The sequence below is a fragment of the Schistocerca cancellata genome, chromosome 2 (genome assembly GCF_023864275.1).
Source record: "Schistocerca cancellata isolate TAMUIC-IGC-003103 chromosome 2, iqSchCanc2.1, whole genome shotgun sequence".
Classification (NCBI taxonomy): Eukaryota; Metazoa; Arthropoda; class Insecta; order Orthoptera; family Acrididae; genus Schistocerca; species Schistocerca cancellata.
Window position 1 is genome coordinate 926,795,940 of NC_064627.1, and position 25,965 is coordinate 926,821,904.

Here is a 25,965-nt window from a genome sequence, read left to right on the forward strand (position 1 = left end):
CGACCTCTACGGTAAGTTCCTACTAAATGGTCTTCCGCCCTGACTAGAGATAATCAAAATAAGTGCTCACCACAAAAGTGGAAAATAATAGTCACCACTAGCCATGCGGATTTGTTAATATTACGGGCAGCACACTACCAGTTACTTTTGCGAAATCTGAGTGATCCAGGATGGTGTACAGTCCTCGCGAGTTCACTATCTATTTTTACTAAAAACAAGCATTTTGTAACAGCCTGTGTCTGACGTAATCCGAGGCAGCGGACACTTTGGTGTTTGACTGACACAGATCTTACGGTGCCGGGGTGCGAAGTTAAGGCTAGTATTGCGTCTTGGGCTGTATTTGTACATATGTGGCGCGGCAGATGGCCAAGGGAACACCTGCTGTCATCTGCCCCAAGCACACGGTAGCAGTCTCTAAACGGCTGCTTTCTCGGACACACAATATATAATAACAATGTCACGAATCAATTTAGAATCTTTGTAATTATTTGCTTGAAATCACAGAAAAAGTTTTAGCTTGTCTGCATTAAAACTTTGCCTTCTAGAATTTTTTTAAAATGGAAATGACAGTAGAACATGACCTATGAACTACAACTTTGAGACCTTGTATTGGTTGTTAGCAACATCAAGGTCCTAAAACTTGTTATAGCTGTATTACTTAATAGGTTTCATCACATGCTGTAACCAAAAATTTCTAGCATTAATATGAAAGATACTTAATCTACTACAAATAAGGAGTTTTTTTCCAAACTTAGTTTTCAGTAAATTACTCAAAAACTATCAGAGGTACCTTAATGGGCTCACATGGTTATTATTTTTATGTTGAACTGAAGCGTCATACAAATTTGCACATTTCTAAGTCTAATATTTAGAGTCTTCAATTTTTCTTAAAAACATGGATTGTGATCAAAATATTGCTTTAATCATGTTGAGACTTGTACCAGTTAATTTTGACATAAGTGTGCACATTATGACCAATTTCTGGCTTCCTAGCTTTATTATTTAGCATCACTTATTTTTTTCTTGAAACATTGTATTTAGGTAAAATATTGACCTAATCAATCTGATACTTGACAGTTTAAACATTATTACACTAAAGCATATACTGACAAAGTTTGAAGAATCAACTTTAACTTTTAATTTCATTCTTAATTATGGTGCAATACTCATGTGCTACGCACAGACGCGTTATGGTGACGTGCTACTAGCAGTGTACTGGGGTAAGTCCCGGCACACTTGCTTGCCTCTCTATCTCTCAAACAATACAGTGCTTGTTTCGCCACAATTTCCTATACTATAACAGTAGAATACTGTTGAGTAGTTTTGAGCAGTATCAAAACTGTATAGATGGTAGGTAGTAAAAGCTGAGAAATTGTGTGGGAATCGGAGTACCAAGTGGAGAATGAAATCTAGGAAAGTTTGCCATTGTGAATAGAATAGAAAGTCTAAGCAGCATGTGAGAAAAATCAACTGATATTTTGAATGATTGGTTGCAAAAACATTGTATAGCACTACTTCAACCACTGGAAAAATCTTGTTTGTGTCTCAGTAAGAATTACAAAAAGATTTTAAGTAAAGTCATAAAAGAAGCAAAAAGAATGGCAAGTACTTCCTTCATAGCAAATACACAACATAAAATGAAACCATAAGGGACATTGTAAGGCATGAAACAGGAGTAAAACAGAGAGAATACCATAATATAAAACTGAATAAAAACACTTCTGTAATATCTGATCCCCAGCAGATAGCAAGTAATTTTAACTCATATTTCTCTGAGGCAGCTGAGATTCTGGTGAAGCAAAACTTTCAATATGCTGTCACTGCAAATCAGGTTAAAACTATCCCTAGTAACAAGTCTCTCTTCCTATGCCCAACAGATGAACAAGAAATGCTAAAAACAATAGGGGAGCTAAAATCAAAATTTTCATCTGGTACTTCAACCATCATCAGCTACTTTGCTCCCCAAATAGCAAAACTCATCTACTATTTTTAAGCGTTTCATTTCATAACCTAATTCCCATAGCAACACCCGATTTAATTCGACTACATTCCATTATTCTCGTTTTGCTTTTGTTGATGTTCATCTTATATCCTCCTTTCAAGACACTGTCCATTCCGTTCACAGTGCACAGTGTGCAGTATTTTCGAAATAATCCTTGTAGATAAAACATAAATAAACATGCATTCATAGAATTAAAATTATATTACTTATAAAGCTGATTTTTGTTACATCTACTTTCCAGGTGAAGAAACATGTATGACATCAAGAATTTTGGACACCTGTAAATTCACAGTTACACATTATTTCTCTGAGTCAGGAACTTACACTATTGTACTGATCATTAGCAATGATGTGTCAAAAATCATCAAGCCTGTGGCTATTAATGTCTATGAAGGTGAGTTTTTTTGTTCACATTGAACTGAATTTTGGAACGCTGCAACTGTTTCATACGTAACTGTGTAAAACTCGTTTCTGTTTCACACGGATAAAGTTATCACCATAGTGTTTCTCGCTGGATATGTGACAGTTGAGGATAACACATTATATGTGTATAGTATTAAAATCCATCTCATAGCTACTGAATTAATAGTTGAAGTTACTTTTTCGAGATTCACTTGTTATTTGTGATGAAGAGTAACGTTTCAGAAACACTATGACAGGTGTGTGTATCCTTTTTTAAATTTGCTGCCACTGCAGTTTAGAATTTTTACACCACATAGTTTGTATCTGTAGACTACAGTTACAAAACCAAACTGTCTAGAATGTATGTTTACGTAATGACCATCTTTTGTAAGGAAACAGGAAGCTTATGCAGTGATTAGCAGGAATAAATTTTATGAAACAGACTTACCCAACCTAGTTCACTGCTTTCTGAAATCTTAATGCTGTAATATTTGTCTATTTGAATTAGCAGTGGCACTGTCACAGTGTATCATGACAACTATGTCACAGGAGTGCTCAACAACTGATTTCAAAATATTTTTGCATTTCTAAAGAGGAATTGAAGATAAGTGCAGCAACAATTGAAGGCTACCTACCACACAGAGGTTTGGGAGTGTATGATTAGTGTAAAAATGCTGGTACTGTGTAATGGGTCCCAATGCTTGTCAGATAGATTGGAGCAACATAACGTTGAAAAATGCCACTATGACTTCTTAACAGTTCTTCCAATAAATGCTACACCCACATGTATGAAGGCAGCAGCTATTTGTTTTCAGGCGAGTGTACTGCATTTAGAGTGTAACGAATGGGGAGGATGAAAGGTCAGTTTCTGGTGCCTTAAAACTGAATATTTCTAAGAAAGAGAGAGACTTTCAGCAGTAAATCATAATTAAACTGTGTGTCGGTAGTTCACCCACATAAAAATTATTGTTACTCATGATGCCAAAAATAGCCCTGGACTCCAGAGAACAGCAAGAACAAGAGTGTAAAACTAGTTAATATTGCAAAAGAAAACAGTGTATGATAAAAAACTCTACGAAGAAGCTGAAAGAAACAGTAACAATAAAGGAAATTCCGAGATGGAGAAATACATAAAATCTACATCTACATTTATACTCCGCAAGCCACCAGTCGCGTATGGTTCGCGGGAAGAGCGACTGTCTGAAAGCCTCCATGCGCGCTCGAATCTCTCTAATTGTACGTCCGTGATCTCCTTGGGAGGTATAAGTAGGGGGAAGCAATATATTCGATACCTTATCCAGAAACGCACCCTCTTGAAACCTGGCGAGCAAGCTACACCGCGATGCAGAGTGCCTCTCTTGCAGAGTCAGCCACTTGAGTTTGCTAAACATCTCCATAACGCTATCATGGTTACCAAATAACCCTGTGACGAAACGCGCCGCTCTTCTTTGGATCTTCTCTATCTCCTCCATCAACCCGATCTGGTACGGATCCCACACTGATGAGCAATACTCAAGTATAGATCGAACGAGTGTTTTGTAAGCCACCTCCTTTGTTGATGGATTACATTTTCTAAGGACTCTCTCAATGAATCTCAACCTGGCACCCGCCTTACCAACAATTAATTTTAGATGATCATTCCACTTCAAATCGTTCCGCACGCATACTCCCAGATATTTTACAGAAGTAACTGCTACCAGTGTTTTTTCCGCTATCATATAATCATACAATAAAGGATCCTTCTTTCTATGTATTCGCAATACCTTTCATTTGTCTATGTTAAGGATCAGTTGCCACTCCCTGCACCAAGTGCCTATCCGCTGCAGATCTTCCTGCATTTCACTACAATTTTCTAATGCTGCAACTTCTCTGTATACTACAGCATCATCCGCGAAAAGCCGCATGGAACTTCCGACACTATCTATAAGGGTAAGGCACCCACTCACCTACAGCAGATTGATGCATGGAGTACAGAAACATGTAACAGAAAACAGCCTTCACATTAGTTTTTGAGCACTCACTCTTTTTCTAGCAAAGGACACACATTCTCACACACAACCACACAGATACTCAAACATTCATTCCTGTGTGTCTGAATGTGTGTACTCTCATTATAAAAAGAGCGAGTGCTCAAAAACTAGTATGAATGCTGTTTTCTGTTAGGTGTTTCTATACTCCACACATTGATCTGCTGTAGGTAAGTGGTTGCCTTTCCCTTATTTTACCTATTTCTAAAAGAAACTACATTACTTATTAATTACATGATAGTCTGTAGCAGGAATGGATGTACTGATACAAGAAACAAAGGAGGTATTAGAAACCTGGGGAGTCTATGCTCCAGAACAGAGTTCACTGCTGGGGACAAAAGATGATTATGATAACGATCTCACTTTGCTGATTTAGGTTTAGGTATAGGCCATCATAACGTATATGTAAAGCTGTGGTTTATTCCTTCTATTTTTCTAGCAAATCATTTTTATGTACTTTTTTATATGATACACATACAGATAATGTTATGAAAAGGGTAGAATGCTGCTCACCTTATAAAAGAGACACTGAGTCACAGACAGACACAGCAAAAAAGACAGTTATACATTTGAGCTTTCAGCCTAAAGTCCTTTTTCCAAAGTAGAAAACACACACATTCACGCAAGGGCAACTCACGCACACATGAGCACTGTGTGTGTGTGTGTGTGTGTGTGTGTGTGTGTGTGTGTGTGTGTGTGAAGGCATTTTGTCTGAAAGCTCAAATGTATAGCAGTCATTTTGTTGTGACTGTCTGCATTTATTTTTTCACAAATATGGCTGTTGTCAAGGTAGTAATCTTGGCATTTATACATTATAATAATTACATAACATTTGTTGCATTATTATACAGGATGATTCAAAAGAAAGAACAGATTTCTGTTGTTTATTACAGACAAACTGTAAATGGTAGAAGCACATTGCACATGTTACTGAATAGAAGAAGGTTTAAAGCTCTGACACTGCTGCGCTGTTGTTTGTTTGTAGCAGTGCAGCAACTACCTTACAAGAGAACTCATTTTTTGTATTGGAATTTGCATGAAGTCAATCCATTGTGCAATTCTAACATGCATTCCAAGATTGATTCAGCGAGAAGCCACTTCTGCACAAGCAGATTTATAACTGGAATACAAAATTGTTGGTAGTTGGTTGCATATGCAAAGAGAAGAGCACTGGTTGGCTGTACACATATGATGAAAATGTTGAGCATATCTGAGATGCATTCACACAGAGATCTTGGGAGTCCATAGTATGTTTAGGCCAGTAACATCAACTTCCTCTAACAACAGTGTGGCGTGTTTGCAATGACGCCTGCATATGAAGCTTTGCAAGTTGCAGTTACTGCAGCAGTTGTGTCCTGGCAACCATAACAGAAGATACAAGTTTTGCATTTCAGTGACTCATTTTTTTCAAACGAATCGATGTTTCGTCCATCAGGTGAAGTAAGCCACCATAATGTAAGAATTTGGGATCACAAAATCCTGGTGTCATCATCAAACATAAAAGAGACTCACTAAAATTGAATGTGTTTTGTGCCCTTTCTGTTCACAAAGTTTACAGACCTTCCTTTTTTGTGAGTGTGTTGTGAATACCAAATTTCAGGAATTGCCTCTCACCACTGACAAACCAGTGGCCGACGGCCATCACTTAACGACCGAGAGCAGCAGTGTTTGCATAGAGTTGTCAGTGCTAACAGATAAGCAACACTACATGAAGTAACTACAGAAATCAATGGGGGACATATGATGAACATCTTTGTTAGGACTGTGCAGCGAAATTTGACATTAGTGAGCGATGGCAGTAGATGACCAACACGAGTACCTTTGCTAACAGCATGGTAGCACCTGCAGCACCTCTCCTGGGCTCATGATCATATCGGTTGGATGCTAGATGACCGGAAGACCATGACCTGGTCAAGTGAGTCCTGATTTCAGTTGGTAAGAGGTGATGGTTAGATTCAAATGTGGTGGAAACCCCAAGAAGCCATGGACCTAAGTCGTCAACAAGGCACTGTGAAAACTGGTGGTTGCTCCATAGCGATGTGGACTGCGTTTACATGGAATGGACTGGGTCCTCTGGTCCAACTGAACTGATCATTGACTGGAAATGGTTATGATTGGCTACTTGGAGACCATTTGCAGTCACTTGTGGACTTCATGTTCCCAAACAATGATGGAATTTATGTGGATAATAATGCGCCATGTCACTGGTTCACAATTGTTCATGATTTGTTTGAAGAACACTCTGGGAAATTTGAGAGAATGATTTGGCCACCCATCAGACATCTACGGAACATAATCAAGTGGTCAGTTTGTGCACAAAATCCTGCACCGGCAACACTTTCACAATTATGAGTTATTACAGAGGCAGCATGGCTCAATATTTCTGCAGGGGACTTCCAGTGACTTGTTGAGCCCACGTCATGGCGAGTTGCTGCACTACGCCAGGCAAAAGCGGGTCAGACATGATATTAGAAGGTATCTGATGACTTCTGTCACCTTGGTGTATACGGTCCCTTGCCCTTGTGGCCAAGGAAGTAGGAAGCACAAAAAAGAAGCATTAACACTTGCCTGAAGGAACACAAGCTACTGTCACCTGGGCAAGATGGATAAATCAGCAGTAGCAGATTATGCACTAGGATCTGGAACTCGCCAAATTTGTTGCCCTGACACTGTGGTTTTACCAAGATCTAATAATTACTATGCTACAATGTAGAGAGAGGCCATAGAAATACAAAAGCACAAAAACAATGTCAAAAGAAAAGGAGGACTGAAATTAGAGAAGTTGTAAGCCCTAGTTCTAAATAAAACAAACACTGCCAGCTCTTCCCCACAAAAAGCTCCATAGCATACATCGGTGCGACTCAGCACTTTTAGGAAGCGGTCTAATGAAGGTACAAACTGACTGTTGCATGGATACATGTATAAAGATCGACCTGCTGAGCTTATTTGAGCCTGTAACAGCTTTCTGTATCATTAAAGCCTCATATAATGTTTCAAGCTTTGGAAGATGGAACATTAGGCAGAGAATTATGCCATGGACTGTGCTTAATATCCATAATACAGATATCAGCAATATTTAAAGTCTTTGTTCATCCAATGGAATTCAGCTCCAGGTTATTTAACAGGCAAGGATCTTGACCTTTTTCGAAAGACAGTCACCAAGTAATAGAAACTCATTTTTGACACTTTGTTTTCCTTTTGAATTCCTGCCCGGTTTGTGCTAGTGGTATGTTCATTATTCTTTTCAAATAAGTTTGTTGATTTTGCATGGTTTGTCATGAAAGAAAACTGGCACTATAAAAACATAATACATCAGAAAAACCATACCACGTGGTAAAAAGATATGAATACATAATTTTATTTGTTCTTCAAAATATTTACATATTTACAAACAATAAAGAACATTCTTTATGTTTAACAGCCATAAAATAAAAGTCCACTGATGGTGTTGCAACTTGAGTGAAACATGTTTGGGATAAAAAAACAAAATTGTGTTTTGCTAAAGGCAGACCCCCTCCAAAAACACAAATATTGTGAAAGTAAACATGGACAAAAGAGCTTCAACCTCAAGATGATTATAATAACATACATTTCGACAATTTGAGTTGCGCTGTATAGCTCACCTTGAAAGACAGTACCAATACAGAAAGCTTACAAAAAGCAGCACTACACACTAAGTGAAACATATTCTAATATAACAAAATGCAGTATTGATAACCTAAGTTGACCTGTATAGCTCAGCTTGACACACCAATACCAAGATATAAAAGTAATCATATTACAAATCTAACACAAATTCACGAAAACTAATGAAACTTTGTTGACAATCTAAATTGATCTAATAGCTCAACCTGACACACCGATATCGAAAGATAAATTATAAAACAAAATCTCACTACACACCTAACAAAAAAATCATGAACACTAACAAAGCACAGTATTGACCAAGTACATTCATTCAAAAAATGAAACTTGCTTGACATGACTTTCCAAATGTTGAGAGATTGAGACTTGTACACATAACCAGAACAGAGACAAAAAAGTGAATAAGAGCACTGTCATATATGCAGCGTCCCCACCCCCACGAAAACAGCCCCTCCCTACCCAACAAGAAACATAAACAACACGCACCACCAAACCAACCAAAGCCTGCATCCATCAACCCAGTTCAGCCCCAACCCCCTGATCACTGCACCCCGCCAACCTAACTCAACTCAGCCCCCAGCCCCCTGTCCACCCCACCCCACCATCCTAACCCAACCCACTTGCCTGGAGCGATTTAGGGAAATCACAGAAAATCCTGAATTGCATGGCATGGGACACGACACTTGAAAATAGCTAAGTAAGTATTGATGACCCTGCAGATAATTTCTTGCATTGGTCTGCAAATATCTGCATAAACTAATTCTCCAATTTTAGTTGTTTATGATAGACACATCCTTCCCAAAAGCTACTATCAGTCATTGTCTGCATATCACAATACTTCAAATACTGGTACACTTAGTGTTTATTTTGATGATCCATTTTCCATGCCATCTCATTAAGAAAATACCCAGAACTTGCCATCATTTTTGATTATTTGATTTAATCCTTTTTCTGTAGCTTTCTTAATAGAAAATAAACTACAAGACCCATGTAGACAAAACCGAACATCTTCAAAATATCACTCTATCCATTTCTGTCCATTGAAGACCTGTACATTAGTTCAGCCTGTACCATACAATTTAATTTATATTTTGGTACTATCCGTCTTTCTTGCAGTTTCAAATGGCTCATACGTGGTGTGTCAGTCACTTAGATTTGGTATATGATGTGTCACATCTCTGTCAATGTACCACTCATCACAGTCCATTTGTTTCTACATTCAGAAAAAAATTTTCAGTCTCACCTTTAAAACTTTCTTCTCAATTTTTGAAGTGTCTGTGTGACTACAATTTATTGAGTTTCCTACTGATGTTACAGAAGATGATTACGTAGCACAGTTGTTCCATTTGTCAAAGCTAGGACACTCATTTTATTGATAGTCTTTTTTCTTATCATTTAAAACAAACTGAACCTGTGTTACACTGTTTTGGTAAGACACCTACTTTGCTACATGAAAAGCATTTTCTATCTTCATTCCCTTTATAATAAGACTTTTTTGATATATCTGCGTGAGGTGAAGTTTCATTGCTCCATTGTTGCAGTTCATTAACCTTCATTTTCGACATCATTACTGTACCAACACTTTCACCACAAGGATCTGTTGTTCTCAATTCATAATTTAAGATCTGTTTTTGTAACATATTTCATGTTTTCCCTTCAGCAGATAAATCATGGCATGTAATATGAAATAACTGAAATCTTTGGGCAGAGTTAGCCAAAGTCATGCGCAAAGGTCACCATCATTATCAGCTTGTCCGACAAAGAAAGTTGATGTTGTATTTCATCAAATTTGATTATATGGCCCTGTATGCCACCAATTGCTCCCCACATTATGTTATGAATTTAGCTTCTAAGCAGATCAATGATTTCGACTGAGTGAACATTATGAATCTAATGCAGCGTATCAAGAATCTCTTTGAAGGTCTTGCATTCCCTGATGTGAAGTGTAGGCTTAGTGTCGAGTGATAGTATGAGCACTTCTTTGTCTTTTTATTGGCACTGTTCCACGTAGCAAGTTCAGTTATGTAATTAGGGAACATAAGATAAATTGTGTTCCCACCTGTGCAGTACAGAAATGCTGGTGTTGTTAGGAAGGATCCAGAAGGCGCAGACTGCAAAGCACTCATTGTAGTGAAGCACATTGTGCTCTGCAGTATATTCAGCAGCTGGATTCTCCAACTCTCTCTTGGCCACTGTGTGTTGGTGGCCAGTCATGCAGACTTATAGCTAGTTGGTCATTCTGTCCTAGGCAGGACTACCTGTGAAAGCATAAAATCAATACTGGCCTTTGTATTCTGAACCTTCTGGATGCCAACGTTGTTGTTAGAAGTTGTTGTGTCAGCCTATGAACATTAAGCACCTGGGCATCAGTGTTTGCGTATTTCATGACTCCAGTCTGTCAGTGGCCCTCTTCCACAATTCCTCTGTTAAATGATGTCTTGATCCTGTGCAACCACATTAGCAATATCAACTGTTTCCATCAACTGCTATATCAATAATCATTATTTTGCATGTGGTGGTTTTGTGCAGTACAACAATGGTAAAAATTCACTTAATTGTTATCTTGATTGCATAATTATTTCTTGATAGAGAAAGGAGTAAAGGTATACACTCAGTATACGAGGGTCTTTCTGAAAGTAATGCCTCCTATTTTTATTCATGGAAGTTACAGGAGATAATTAAATCACAACGGCACAGCTAAATAGAGCAATATTTCAGCTACAGACTGTCATTTTTCCATGTAGTCACCACCAATCGTCATGCACTTTTGCCAACGATGAACCAGAGCCTGTGTGCCATGCTTGTAAAAATCAGAACCAGCTGAGGCTAACCACTTCCTTACGATTTGACAACAGCATCCAAGTCTTGAAAATGTTTGCCATGTAGTCCATCTTTCAGAGGCCCAAAGAGATTTAAGTCTGTAGGCACTAAATTGCGGCTGTACAGTGGACATCATAAGACATTCCAGACGAATTTTCCAATGAGTTTTGTGGTTGCAAAATTGGTGTTGGGCCTGGCATTATCATGTTGCAGATGAAAGTTGATCTTCTTCTCTGGCCTTATCCTGGAAATTTGGGCTTTAGCTGTCAGTTTTGTATTGTAGTATGCTGAATTGACAGTTTCTCCAGGCTTCAGGACATCCAAAAAAACCATACCCTGGCTATCCCAGAAGACTGTGAACAGTACTTTGCCTGCAGATGACTGTGTCTTGAATTTCTTCTTTGAGGGAGAATTTGCATGTCGCTATTCCGTGGACTGCCTTTCGAATTCCGGCCCTTAGTGGTGACTCAACATCTCATCTCCAACGACAATGCTAGTCAAAAGGCTGTCACCTTCAGCTTCATATTGGTCTAGCAGGTCCTGACAAATCTCCATTCGATGATTGTTTGTTCTTCTATAAGCAGTTGCAGGGCCCATCTCACACAGAGTTTGTGATAATGAAGGTATTCCAACATTGTTTCCAAGGCATTACACCCAACAGAATTTGCACACAATTTTGTGGCCATTATCAGCCGATCAGCATGGATGAGTGATCAAGATTCTCTTCATTGCGAGGGATGACAACTGTGCAGGTTCGACCGGGCCATGGCTTGTGATGCACATCCTTTTCACCACCTTGAAAATGCTGTACCGACAGCCTCACATTGCTCATGTCTGTTGTATCATCTCCATACACCTTTAGCAAGTGTTGATAGATTTCAACCAGTACAGTTTCTTCAGCAGTGAGGAATTCATTCACACATCACTGTTTTATACATACTTCCATATCAAACTCTATTTTGGAACACTCCTCTTCTGGCACCAACTGCTGCAGAACAATGGTGGAACCATCTCCAAATGAAAGAGGAAGGTTCAGGCATTAGCACCACACCAACAACATCTGGCATGAATTTCCAGTGTCACCACAAAAAATAGAAGGCATTACTTTCGGAATGACTCGCATATGATTGAAGCATTGGGTGGTCAAAAAGCATATAAAAAAGAATATATTGTAAGTAATGACATTTTGTGCCAGCCCATAACAAATTTATATTAGTTAAGATGTATTAATTACATTTTAGATACAACATTCTGGGTGATGGTGTTTCTTTGTATCATTGCATCTTAATGTATTTCATCCCCATATTCTATTCATTTTATTGAATCAGTTCAGTTCACGCATACACTATATAACCTGAGTTCATATCCAGGCTACCAATCATCAACAGTACCTCCACTTGACTGCTGCCGACCTTATCACACTGAAAAGCTTCTCCCATAAACTCATGCCACCTGTGGACTGCACATATACAATCCTTTGCTCAGTATTTTGAAGAATGAACAAAGGCCGTCACAAACAGGTACTACCCTCCAAACCTATTTCACAAACAGATCGCCCATGCCATATCCACAAATGCTTGTAATTCACCAAACACTCATTGAGAGAGTTGCAAAGGAGCACTTCTCTCATCACACAGTACCATCTGTGACTGGAACAAATTAACCACATCCTCTGCCAGTGTTTTGACTACCTTTCCTTGTGTGCTCTGAAGGAGCAAAACCCCAAATTCATCTCTATCCTTGTTTCCATGCCTCCTCCTCCACTCAATTAATCTATACTCACAACAGTTTTCACCATAAAATCTCCCTCTTTGTCAGTTCTGCCAGGCTGTAATATGCCCCAAGACAACTAGGAATCCTGGAAAAACCTGGGGATTTTTTTCATGTGGGAGAAAACCAGAAAAAACCTAGGAATTTTCTAGAATTCTGGAAATATTTCATTGTTTTAGTTTTCAGTTAAATTTTTGGAATTTTGACTGATAAGAACTGATATACCAACACCAAATTTTATTTTAGCCCGCTGCTGCAGAATAACACACTGCAGCAGTAAAACATAAATAAGAGAAAAACAGCCAAATGAAACTTAAATTCCATATAAAATGTGCCATTTACAACAAAACACAGTGCACACACAAGCATCTGCCGATAGCAAAATGTTTCAAAGGCATTAGGACAAAAACCATGCAGTACTTCATAACAAAAAACTGCTTTCGATGAACATAACACACCTGATACTTTAGTTTTGTTTGATTAGTTGCCAGCAGGCTCACACGCATGTGCAGAGCATGTATGAGCAGCGTCTTCTCCCACCTCTGGGTACATGAAGTGTTGCAGTTAGCTATATGAGCAGCAAGCAAGCAGTCAGATACCAGCCAGGTTTTTTTTTGTTTGTGTGTGTGTGTGTGTGTGTGTGGGGGGGGGGGGGGGGGGGGGGGGGGGACACAAAATGGATTTCTGTGGCTGGGAGCCATCTAGCGAATCAAGATACATTCACATAATTTCGGAAGACTGAAATATTTTATTAGGTTCAGTTTTCTGATTTTATTTTATTTCCATGTTACTGGCAATCACACATTAATCGTCTTGCAGAACAGTAAAGTTCTTTTTGTTGGTTTGCTAAAGAAGTGTGGCTTTTATGAATCTTGTCCACAAAGGGAGCCGGTTTATTTGAAACAAAATGTTTCATTCCACACTACTAGCAAGTTTCAACTGTTCACTGAATTTCAAGTGCACATTTTCATCTTCCGCCCCGCCACATACAGCATAATAAAGAATCAAACGTGGGATAACACAGTACTGGTACTACAAAAAAAAATGTCATCCCAAAAATTACACTGAAAAGCTTAATTTAATAACAGATCAGAGCCTACACTTCAGTGTGAATTTGGATATACGAATGTACACTTTATGCCGAATTATGCATTTTAGTGTGGTTTATGAAATTCCAATGCACTTGGAGTATTCTGATGTCCAGTTTCTTTTATGACATAATGTAAGATCTGTTTATGCTAAGCATGTACGAATATACATAACTTTTCATTTGAAGATGGCTAAGTAGGCAAATTTGGTTAGTACTATTGAATAAAATGTTTTGTTTCAAATGTATTGACAGCTTTAGAAGATATTTACAAATCTACCTTTCGTGATATACAATGTTTTTTGATCACAAGACATGTTTCAACACTTGCGTGGTGCTTCATGTCTTAAATTTACAGAAAGCCATTCTTTGGTAAATTGTAGACTGGCAGCACACCATGTTTTATCATTGTAACTCGCCTCAAGGCTTTATATTTACTCCTGTAGTAGAATATAAACTGCCAGTTGTACAGTTTCAAGGCTTCACAGATAACCTTGTTAATTTTTCATACTATTTGAAAAAGTCATAAAAGACTTATCATCCTTAGGTCTGGTGTATACAAACAACTGCCCCACCACCCTCACAAAATTTGTATTCCTTCTTATTAGCTTTTTGCACTGCTGTGTGGATGTAAACCCGAATGGAGACACCACATAATAGTATTGCAGAGTAAAAATAAAAAAAAAATGTATGTTTAAGTTGCCAAATAACAGAATAAGATATGATAAACAATTGTCATAAGTACAATAAGTCCGTATATCCTCTCCAAACAACATGCTGTCGTGCTGCACATGGCCACGTGGTGCCCCACTAAGCACGAAATTCCAAACAGAAATGCAACAAAAAGCATATGAGCAGATCAGACATTGAGCATTGGCTTCCTACATCGTCATAACTGTGTATGTGCCATAACACCCATTTTTTTGGTGCTCTCTGGTAACTGTTCAAGCAAATCTATTTCTAACAGTTTGCGGGACATTATTGTGAATGGTGATTTGAGAAGCGTTACTTTCAAAGTAAATTTCCTTTTATGTAAGATAAATTATACTGTGTGTGAGGATGTGCTACGAATTTCTTAAATTAAGAAGTGTTAGAAACCCATTTAGAACTTGACGCTTTGAGGACCAGCTACTTAGAAAATGTTGGGCCCAAAAGACCAACCATTTATGTCATTATTTAAAAACTTACTGTCACATTTGTGTTTGATATATCTTAAAGGGTAACACATGCAAAAAGGACCAATATTATATTTAGAAGCTTAGCTCTGCCTGTAGCTATCCTATATGTTTATTAATTTAAACAGTTAACTTTTACTATTTGTGTGTTTGCATTACTTAACAATGATGTTGCCATTGGCTGACTACATCTCATATCCCATGCTCTGAATATCTGCTATTGTTGGCTGGCAAAATCACATGACATGAGCTGTGATTGGCTGGCAAAAGTGCATAGCAATGTAGACTTCAATGCTTCGGAAGCTAATGTGCTGTGTTTGGTGGTATTTATATTTATACTTTTGGATAAGACAATACGTAGTATACATGTGCTATGCTTCAAAAATCTTTTCAAAACACGTTGATTTTCACTATGTTTCATTTCCTAAAATGACGAGAAGTTCTGTGCTGGTGTATAAAACCTTTACCATTCAAATGATTGATAAGTTTTACTGCTCTGAGGGAAAATACACTGCCCCTTAACACAGAAAAAATATATTTAAAAAAACTCACCCTGGAAAAAGTCTTTTCACCTGGAAGAATGGGTATTTTTAACTAGGAAGTCCAGGAACTTTCGTTTCTTGTCCGCATATACACCCTGTCTAGTCACCTCCCCCCCCCCCCCCCCCCACTCCCTACCCCCTTCACCTCCTCCTCATATCCTAACCTGTCACCTGCATCACTGTGTGCCACAGGTAACTTCCACTGCCTGTGCCTGGGTGGGCTCACTGGTACCACATTTGTTATCTGTTCCTTTGCTGTATCTCCCTAGTAGCCACTGGAATATTTTCACTCCATGCATCCCCTCTAATCCCCAACTACTTGATTCTCACTCTCACTCTATGTGACATAACCCCTCACCTCTGTCAGGCTGCATTTTAAAACAATGTAATCAGCTCAGACAACATAGCCGTATGCATGTTTGCGTGTGTGTGTTTGTGTTTGTTTGGGTTTGGGGGCACGTGCACGGTTGTGTGTGTGTGTGTGTGTGTGTGTGTGTGTGTGTGCAAGCATGCGTGCATGTGTTCTTTGTTTTGTTTGGTTTGGTGTAGTTTAGTTTTTGTTAACTTTAAAAAAAGATCATCATCTAAAAGGTCAACAACTTCTTCATTTACGTTTACATGCCTATCGATCACTCAGTATCCCATGTATGTGGTGGGTGGTTATCTGGACTCCTTCCATTATTTGTATTCCACTTAGAACTTTCCAGTATTATATCGTTATTTCCTGATTTATTGCTATTTTTGTTTCTGTTCTCTTGCTTATGAAAATCATTATGCTTCTTCTTATGTAATAAATATTCCTGTCTGCCAAATTTATAAAAGATCTTATGTTTTGCAGTAACAAAACAGCCTCAGCTCTCAGTCATCATAGTGCCTGTGTCATGCAGTTTGGTAGCTGTAATAATAATTGTTTTTGGAATAGCATACTACATTCAGAGTCAGAACAGGTACGTAAAAGTTTTAATTGTGTGAACTATTTGATTTGTACATTCACACTAAATTTAGCTCAGAAATTTGTGTTCTAGAATTAATAAATTTAATTGTGTCTGAATAAGCAAGAGGGTAAGAAGGATCTTCTTGGCAATATAACAACAACCACATATATGTAAGAAATCTTGTCAGTGAAGTTGTTCCAGAAATTTTATCAAGTGAACTAGATATTCACAGTAATTTCCATGTAGACTAGACAGAAAAAGTCAAGAGATTTTTCTGGAAGGACAAACAAGTGGAATTAGTGCATTGCGGTAATTATAAATGCAATGCCATATTTTAATGACTGTTTAAGCTTTCCAAAGTGACTTATATCTCCATGAAGTGAGGGGTGGTAATGGAGGACTGGGTGCCACAAGTCAGTTCAGAATTCTAGCTTTGAAAACTATTTGGTGGGTGTAACCACAGAAGAAAGAAAAAACAAAGTTTTGTGGATCTGCATACCAATAGCAACTCCAGAGATAATTACACTGAATGACATTCTCATCTCTCATGTGTGGAGCTGATTAATATTTCTGCCTTATTGTTTGCAGAACATTTAGAACTTTTATTTTATTTGTTCATTTTTCTAGAAGTATTTAAAGGAACACATTTCTGCATTTTGTATATTTGCAACACTTCCAAAATTGTGGTGCAGAACAGATTACAGATTGGATCCCCAGGTGTAGAGTGTGTGTGTGTGTGGGGGGGTGTTGTCCTGGGTAAATATTTATTCTAATTTGAGAAGTTTAGCTTGATATATTTTCAGTTAAAGAAAGTGAGTATATAACTACCACAGTGAGAGTTTTTTGTATGTATTTGTCATTATTGTATTTTCCATTTCCCAATTAAGCAAACTTCCCTGCAAAAAGGAGCGTTATGGTAAGAACTATGTGGTTCTGGACTACATTATCAAGGGAGGTGCAGAATTTTATTTGTTAAGTATTTAGCAAGCTCCACACATCAATAACTGCACATCTTTTTGTGCTTTGAACTGCTATAATCACTTGTACAAGAAAAATAAAAACAGCAATAAAAATAAGCATAAGAATTTAGGGTTAAGTGGCTCTCTCAATTTAGATTTATAGAGAGTTATTTACACAGTTCACAGTGAGACGACATGAGGGTGATCGGTTGGTGGAAACGCAAATTTTTGATATGGGTTTCTTCATCAAATTGAAATCAATTGATGATCTTCTTATAATAATATATTGATGGTTACATATAACAATAAGCATTTATTATATGCATGTATACAGGAATGTATATTGAGCAGATAACAGAGACACACAAACTCCCAGCTTAAGAAGTTTTTCAGTACCAAAGTTTTCAACAAACCTCATTAGATTGGTACAGTAGTACACGCATTTGTTCTGAATATGCATGAAATTTGGACCATTGTGCACTTTCCATTGAACAGTATTGCAGAAATAACTTGTGTGATAATTAATCATCAGTAGGTGCAGTGGCTTCACTTTGTCAATGAAGCTCAACTATAGCAGTCTTGTTGATGAGCAATTGCTGGTCATTGGTTAATTCCTTTTGTATTGTTACCTGATGAAGTTGCTATTGTAACAGTGCACAAACACAGTAACAAAATACCCAGCAACCAACTTTTAATTCACTTCCACGTGAAGGAAAATACTTAAGACACTGAGTGGCGTAGTAGTCAGTACAATACACAAAATCAGGGAGTATATTAAGGCACCGGCTTATATATGGCTGTTTTGCACAGAACTGTGCTTGCTGTGCCGTCTTTGCTGATGTGAGGAAGCCTGTTTAGACTGTATAGTTCTACAAAACCCTGAGACCCAAATTGTGGCCCGTAGTACACCACAAACATACACAGTAATCCTCCCAAGAAAAAAATCTTTGCCAGGACTGTGACCGCAGCTGCTGTGGATGCGGACAGGCAGTGAACAACATAAGGCAGTTCCAAGAATGCATCAACTACAAAAATCCAAAAGGAGTTTAAGAAGGGACCCACAGATTCAGCGTAAATACCCTCGCGGGGGGCATGGGAAAAGAGAGGCCCATGGTGCATCTAGACAGGTGGTGCACTGTGTGAAGGCCGATGCAATACACTTGATCTCATTGTCAATACATGGCCAAAACATGTGGCAGTGGGCCAACAATTTTGTATGAATAACACCCCAATGGTCAAGCGGAGGAGGAGGCCCATGACGAACCGCCGCAATGCAGATGGGATCACAACCCTGGGTGCCGACTCTTGAATAGCCAACAATAACACACCAAGACCTGAGAGGTGGTGGCAGAGAGCATAATAATTGTGCAAGGGATTTGATGCTTGGCCATGCGTTTTATGTGGTCAGCTGTGGTGGAAAAATTGAACAATCTGACATAAGATAGGATCAGTGGCAACAGCCGCCGAAATGTGAGAACTGGTAATGGAAAAACTATCTATGATGTTTTGGGCTTCTAAACAACTCGTCCTGATCAAATGCTGGATTGGGACCAGTTGGCAACCAAGAAAGAGCATCTTCATAAGTGTGGTGTGCCATGGGGTGGAAGTGGATCTCACAATTATAGTGCAACAAAAACAAAGCCCAGCATAGCAGGCAATGGGATGCTTTTGTCTGGAAGAGATACCGAAGGACTGAAAAGAGAAACCAGAGGTTTATGATTAGTAATCAAATGAAATTTAGAACCATATGAAATTTTTTAGGGTGTACATAATAACAAGAGCTTCTTTTTTAATCTGTGAGTAGCACTGTTGCTCCTGATTTCAGGTTTTTGGAAGTATAAGCAATAGGGGGTTTGGGTGCGTCTGCATATTTGTGGGCAAGAACAGCCTCAGGGCCATACTGGGAGGCATCTGTGACCAAAACAAGATGTTGGCCTGGTTGGAAGTAACCAAGCAAGGTTGAAAATGTAATTTTGACCTCAACAGGGTAAAAGCATTCTCGCAGGTGGGCGACCAGTGGAAAGGCTGGTGTTCATGGGAAGGATCCAGATGGCACTGGTTGTGAAGCAGTTGTTGAAGTGAAGCACATTGTGTTGGGCAGTGATGTTGTGGTCCAGCTGTTTCTTGGCCACAGTCATGTGGACAGGCAGCTCGTCATGGCACAGTGGTTGTAACTGAGTTGGTGGATCACGTGGCTGCTTTCACAAGTTGGCCTCCCTGTGATGGGATAGGAAATGCCTGTGACAGAATTGGAGTAGGTGGTAGTGGGAGGATATAAGGAACAGGTCTTGCATTTAGATCTATTGCACTGGATATGAGCCATGGGGTAAGGGATCGGGAGCAGGGGCATGATAAGTACAGATAAGGATACTGCATAGGTTGGCTGACCAGCAGAATACCACTGTAGGATGGATATTCCACATTTCAGAACATGACGAAATGTAATCAAAACACTGTCAGAGAATGTGATTCAGCTGCTCCAGATCTGGGAAGTACTCTAGTGACCTCCAGATCTTCTCCAGAAACAGATCTCCCGTGCCTTGCCTCCCCAGTCAGCTATGATCCCCCACATATCCCCGTCTGGTCACATATGGACATTCTGCTCGTGACTCAGTACCACCCATGCCTGTAGCAACTGAATCATATTCCCTGGATCAGGTTTAGACTCTCTCTCATCATGCCCTGAAATAAAATAGGTTCTCCTCGCCTTGTCCCACAGTGGTATTTCACCACCCACCCAACATGTGAAACATCCTTGTTTGTACCTGTTACACTTGTACTCCCCTTTCCCCATGGCGCATCCCGCAATAGATCCAGATGCAAGGCACAATCCATATATCCTCCCTCTACCACCTACTCCAGTCCTGTCACAGGCATCACCTATCTCATGAAAACAGAACCATTTGTGAAAACTGCCATGTGATATGTCAACCTAGCAGCAGTCACTGTGCCACATTTCACATGGGTCTGACAACTAACAAGCTGCCTGTTTGTAGAGTGGCCACCACCGAAGTGTGGCAAATAGATGGCTGGATCATCCAGCCTAATAAGTTGTGCTTGACTTAAACAACTGTTTCACAGTCTGTGCCATCTGTAGCCTTTCCAACACAACTTTCCTGAATAGTGCAGACGGGAACTCCTCCAGCAACATATCCTTCATTACCAATATCCCCCCCCCCCTTCCACCTCAAACTCTGGTAATCCCTTTCTTCACCTACCTATGTCCTTCCCTGCTCCTACTCCAGGCCTACACACACACACACACACACACACACACACACACACACACACACACCTTCTGTCTTGCCACTGCACCAGTGTAGTCCTTTCCCCTTCTGTATTTCTCTCGTCTCCCATTTGCCTTTCCCAGTTCGTACCCCACGATGCTTCCCCCTGCCTGCCACACAGCCACACACCTCCTCTGCACCCTCATTATCCAACCCAGCAAAAACCGTTGTTCGACTCAGATGCAGTTGGGCATTGGCACCCAAAGAAACAGAGTAGTCGTGTATGTTTTTAGTTTTGTCTGTATCTGATGAAGGTCTTAGTCTGATACCTGAATAATATCTAGCAGGCTTTTTCATTGAGTCTGTTGGCCACTCCGTGCCATCTGTATGCAGTGAGTAGCAGTCGTATCTTTTCTCATTGCTGTAATGCTATTGAAGTGTATTTTTTATATAGATGAGGTGTCAGCAGTAAAATGAACTGATGAACTGGGGACTCACTCGCTCATTTAGTTGACGAGGAACCAGGAGTGGTACGCATTTTATGAGTTTATGCTTGTCTGAGCTCTGACATAAGGTGCTTCAGAGTCTCTGGTTTATCCACCTTTTGATTACTTATCAACCAACCACACATGCCTGTTGCAGTACTATTTTGGTTTTTCTCTGTTGGACAATGTATCTGTTTTGTTGTTGGTTGTAATGGCTGATCTAGTGCGTAACGTACATTTGTATGTTTGCGTATTTTAATTTTCACTTCCTTAACTAAACTCAGTTTGATGTGTTTGGTAACAGCACTGAAGACCCCTACGTTGAACACTTTCTTATCCAAGTGCATATTGCAACTCTGTCCTTTGTATTCAATGATTATATAATTCAGGTCCTTCTGAACATGTCTCCATTTGTGTTTGGTTCATACTCTTACACTGAGTCTGCAGTTCATAATGGACTCTTCAGTACTCAAGAATGCAGAACAAATAAAATTCAGCTTTTCTTTCCTTAAATACTTTTATTTTTAACTTTTTATCAAGTTGCAGTTAAGGGTCTGATTGTGGAAGAAGTGAAATAAAATTGGTATAATTCTATCTACTTTCAGATATACAATAGAAGTAGCTGATTTTGATTTTGGACAAGCAAGTGATATGGAATACAGGACATTCACTGAACGGCTGAAACAAGGAATCAGTAATGCATTCACTCGATCAACTGAATATTCTACACCCTCACAGCAAACTGTGGGATCTTCAAGCAATAAATATTCCAATATGAATTAACTTTTACCTCATGAAAGATGATGATGAAGACTGATAATTGAGTAAGGTATGAAACCTGTGAAAATTTTTAGACTGACAGTGGTGGTTGTAAATTTAAGTACAGTGAATTATTACTACACACACAAGTGATTGTGTGCTGATGGAATAATCTTCCTCTGTGTGAATACTGAAAACCAAAGCGTGTACTGTGTGTCATGCGAGTCATTGGATTTATGTAGGAAAATATGGCAGGGCTTACGTGGCTTATGTTTTCTTGGCTGTGTTGTAATAATATTTTTAATGAACTACTGTTAAGATTTGTAACAAAAAGTTCTATTAGTGACCTAATTTAGAAAAAGAACTCAGAATATGTGGCGTTGATTAGGCTGTGCTGTGTATATAATGTGTTATACAGTATTACCACCAAAATAAAAACATGTTATGTAGTTGTTGGTTTACTTACTATCCCTGAACCTCCTTGATTGGTAGGAAATGTATTAATGTGTACAGTAAATTTTTTGAAATTCCTATCTTTATGATATAATATTTCTCACTGTTATTTTCTAATTAAATATCTGTAATAAGTTCCATTTACCAAGTACGTATGTAGTAAAGGATGGTTACCAGTTGAGCATCCAGACAAAATTTACTAGTAATTTATCTTTTCTTTAAGCGTGCCTGTTATTCAGTGCCACCTCTGCTTCATGATTATCCTCATATAGATATTTATATTTCACCTAGGATTCTCCATTGTCATATTTATAAACATTAACTAAATAAGACACTTAATAATCAAACAACAGAAAATCCAGGATGAACTGTAAGAACAGTATGAAAAAGGTAGCTGCTACTCACCATATAACGGAGATCCTGATTTGCAGATGGGCACAACAAAAGACTGTCAGAAAGTAAGCATTCGGCCAACTAGGCCTTAGTCAGAAATAGACATCTCATGCGCACACACACAACTCACAGCCACATGACCACCGTCTTGGGCTGTTGAGACCAGACTGGCCTCAGCTGCCAGAGACTGTGGTCATATGTGTACAAGTTGTGATTGTGTGAGTTTAAGACACTTAATTGCAATAAAAATAAAATTCATCCTTTTCTTCTGCCCTTAGGATAGGGCCAAAGAGCCTACATCAACTAAAGATGACACCACCTCAGGTTCTGAGAGCTCAGTATTTGTCATTGATAATTAATGAAAAAACATAATTAGAGGTAATTATTTTACTTTCATTAGTAAGGAAGTCATTTATCATAAAAAGGACACAAAATTGTTGAAATGTGTAGTTTCCACAGCCAGTGTCAATCTCATTAAAACCCTTCTCAATATATAGCTACATAATATCAGACGTGTAAAAATACTAAACTAACTGATGTTTTGACACCAGTCCTGCATGTGTTGTTTGTTTAGCCAGTCACGGCAGTGTCCGGTAAGTTTTCTGCCCTGCAACCACACTGTCTGTTATTCCAGGATTGCTGGCATCCAGAAAGTTGAGACCTTGTCACTGTCCTCTTGATGTTGTTTTACTGCTTCAGGATTTCAGTGTGCTCTCTTATTTTATGTGTGCACATCTGTGATTCCTGTAAGTACTTGGATTTCCTGGAACTGCATAGGTAGTCCAAAACAGTGATGCTGATCCTTAATGCTGATTTTTTTTTTTCTGCCCCAGCTGAACATAGTTTCTGTGCTCTGCTGTGAGAGTGTTGACAGGCCTCCTGGTTTCCCTAGTGTAGGCAGCACTGCACTCTAAAATGTGTCTCGTATATACCTTCAGTGGTCTCCATGAAATTCTGGGTAATTGGTTTGATGCATCCTTGATGAAGCATATTGTCTGTTTGACCACTGGTGCTCTTTATGTAATGTAAGTGCAACAGATTGTCCATAAAAACATCAATGCGCAAAGCTTATAACACTTTTCATTGTTGTACCATAACTAAAGATCTTACCAAAATCAAAGAAAATTCTGGTCCTCTGTAAAATTACTAAGCAGGTTGAAGGCTCATAACTAGTTGTTGTTGACCAATCTGGATTGACAGTAGGAGAGGGCAAAATGTAAGCTGAAGTCTTTAATTTTCTGTTTAAGAAATCATTTATGCAGGAGAATTGTAAAGACATGCCATCATTTGACTATCCCAGAGTCTCCTATATAGAGGGTGACTATCCCAGAGTCTCCTATGTAGAGGGCATCCTTGGCATAGAGAAGCAACTGAAAGAGTTGAAGGCAAATATGTCACCATGGCTGGATGGAATCCCAATTTGGTTTTACAGCATTTGGCATTGGCCCCTTACTTAGTTCACATTTATCACTAGTTTCCCACCCAGTGCAAAGTCCCAAGTGACTGGAAGGAAGTGCAGGTGTCAAAGGTATATAAGAAGGGTAAAAGAATGTACCCATGAAAGTACAGACTAATATCATTAACACTGATTTGCTGCAGATTTCTTGAACATTTTCTAAGTTCTAATATAGTAAAATTTCCTTGAGACATATAAGCTTCTGTCCACAAATCAGATTGGATTTAGAAAGCATCACTGGCATGAGATTCAACTTGCCCTTTTCTCACATGATGTCCCATGAACCATGAATGAAGGATGACAGTCAGCTTCCATATTTCTAGATTGCTGGAAAGTGTTCGAAACAATTCCCCACTGCAGACTGTTACAAAGACCTGACCACACAGAATAGGTTCCCAGTCACGTGAGTGGCTCAAAAACTTCCAGCGTGATGTTGTGGATGGCAGGTATTCGTCAGAGCCAAGGGTATCGTCAAGAGTGCCCCAAGAAAGTATGATAAGACCTCTCTTGTTGTCTATATGAAGAAGTAGTTCCATACTCAGGGAATTACAGTACAGGAAACAGATGTAGGAAATCTGCTCTGCCTGCCACTCACTGCTCATGGCAAGGTCATAGCAGATGTGGTTTATCGTTGCCTTCCTCCGACCTGTTATGAAGTGTCAAGTCTGTATGACTGTTATGGGTGAAAAGGAGAGGGTGAAACCCAGTACGAGCACTTAGCTTACTCCTCTTGAAAAGCACCAAGGAGTCACCAAGCTTCAAGTCTCCATCCCACGGATGGATCACCATCAACCGTGTCACATGCTGTCACTTCATGAGACACTGTGAAGAAGTTTGAGAAGTTTGGAATTTGATCCATGACAGTGACCCAAAGACTGGTGGTCACAAATTTTACATCACCACCTCTACTTTCCTTGCTGGCCAAATACTGGAGGTGAAAATTTCATCCACCAGAGGGATTCAAACTGGCTTACATTCAAGTTGAATACCCTGACACAGTTGTGCATTGGTGACCTCTGCTATGGTGGTGGGTGTATACATAAATGATCTGACAAACAAGGTAAGCAGTAATCTGTGACTATTTCTTGATAATGCTGCACTACATGGGAAAGTATCATCATCAAGTGATTGTAGGAGGATCCAGGTTGACTTAACAGAATTTATATTTAGTGTTATGAATGGCAGCTTGCTCTGAATGTCAAAAAATGTAAGTTAATGCAGATCAGTAGGAAAAACAATCCTGTAATATTTGAATACAGCATTGGTGGGATGCTGGTTGGCTCAGTATCTAGGTGTGACACTGCAAAGCAATATGAAATGGAACAAGCACATAAGAACGGTTGCAGGGGAGATACATGGTTTAGATCAGTTTATTGGTAGAGTTTTAGAATAGTGTAGCTCACCTATTGAACACTGGTGTGACCCAGAGTATTACAGAGATGCTTTGTGAACTCAAATCAGAATCTTTGGAGGGGTTGTGATGGTGCCGTCACAAAACACTATTGAGGAAGTTTAGAGAAATGGTATTTGCGGTTGTGTACAGAACAGTTCAGCTATCACCAGTGTACATTTTGTTTAAAGACCATTAAGATGAAATAAGAGAAATTAAGGCTCTACAGAAGCATATAGGTAGTTGTTTTTCTATCATTCCATTTGCAAGTGGAACAGAAAAGGGAATGATTAGTAGCAGTACCAGGTATCTCTGCCATGCACCATATGGTGGCTTCCGCATTGTATAATTAGGTGTAGATGTAGGTAGCAGAGCACCTTTGGGATTATGGGCAGTGTATTAGGTTGCAGGAAGTGCTTTTAGAGATTTTATGAGATG

At 39.1% G+C, this 25,965-nt stretch overlaps 1 protein-coding gene across 1 annotated transcript in view; it reads left to right on the forward strand.

Annotated features, from left to right (window-relative positions):
* LOC126162872 (uncharacterized) overlaps window positions 1-22,284 on the forward strand; it is a 112,673-nt gene extending 90,389 nt beyond the window's left edge. Inside the window, exons 7-9 of the mRNA XM_049919657.1 lie at window positions 2,244-2,396; window positions 16,309-16,417; window positions 21,682-22,284. Coding sequence (XP_049775614.1) covers window positions 2,244-2,396; window positions 16,309-16,417; window positions 21,682-21,859 — 440 coding nt within the window. The 3' untranslated portion in view covers window positions 21,860-22,284. The remainder of the gene's footprint in view (window positions 1-2,243; window positions 2,397-16,308; window positions 16,418-21,681) is intronic.
* The last annotated feature ends 3,681 nt before the right edge of the window (window positions 22,285-25,965 follow it).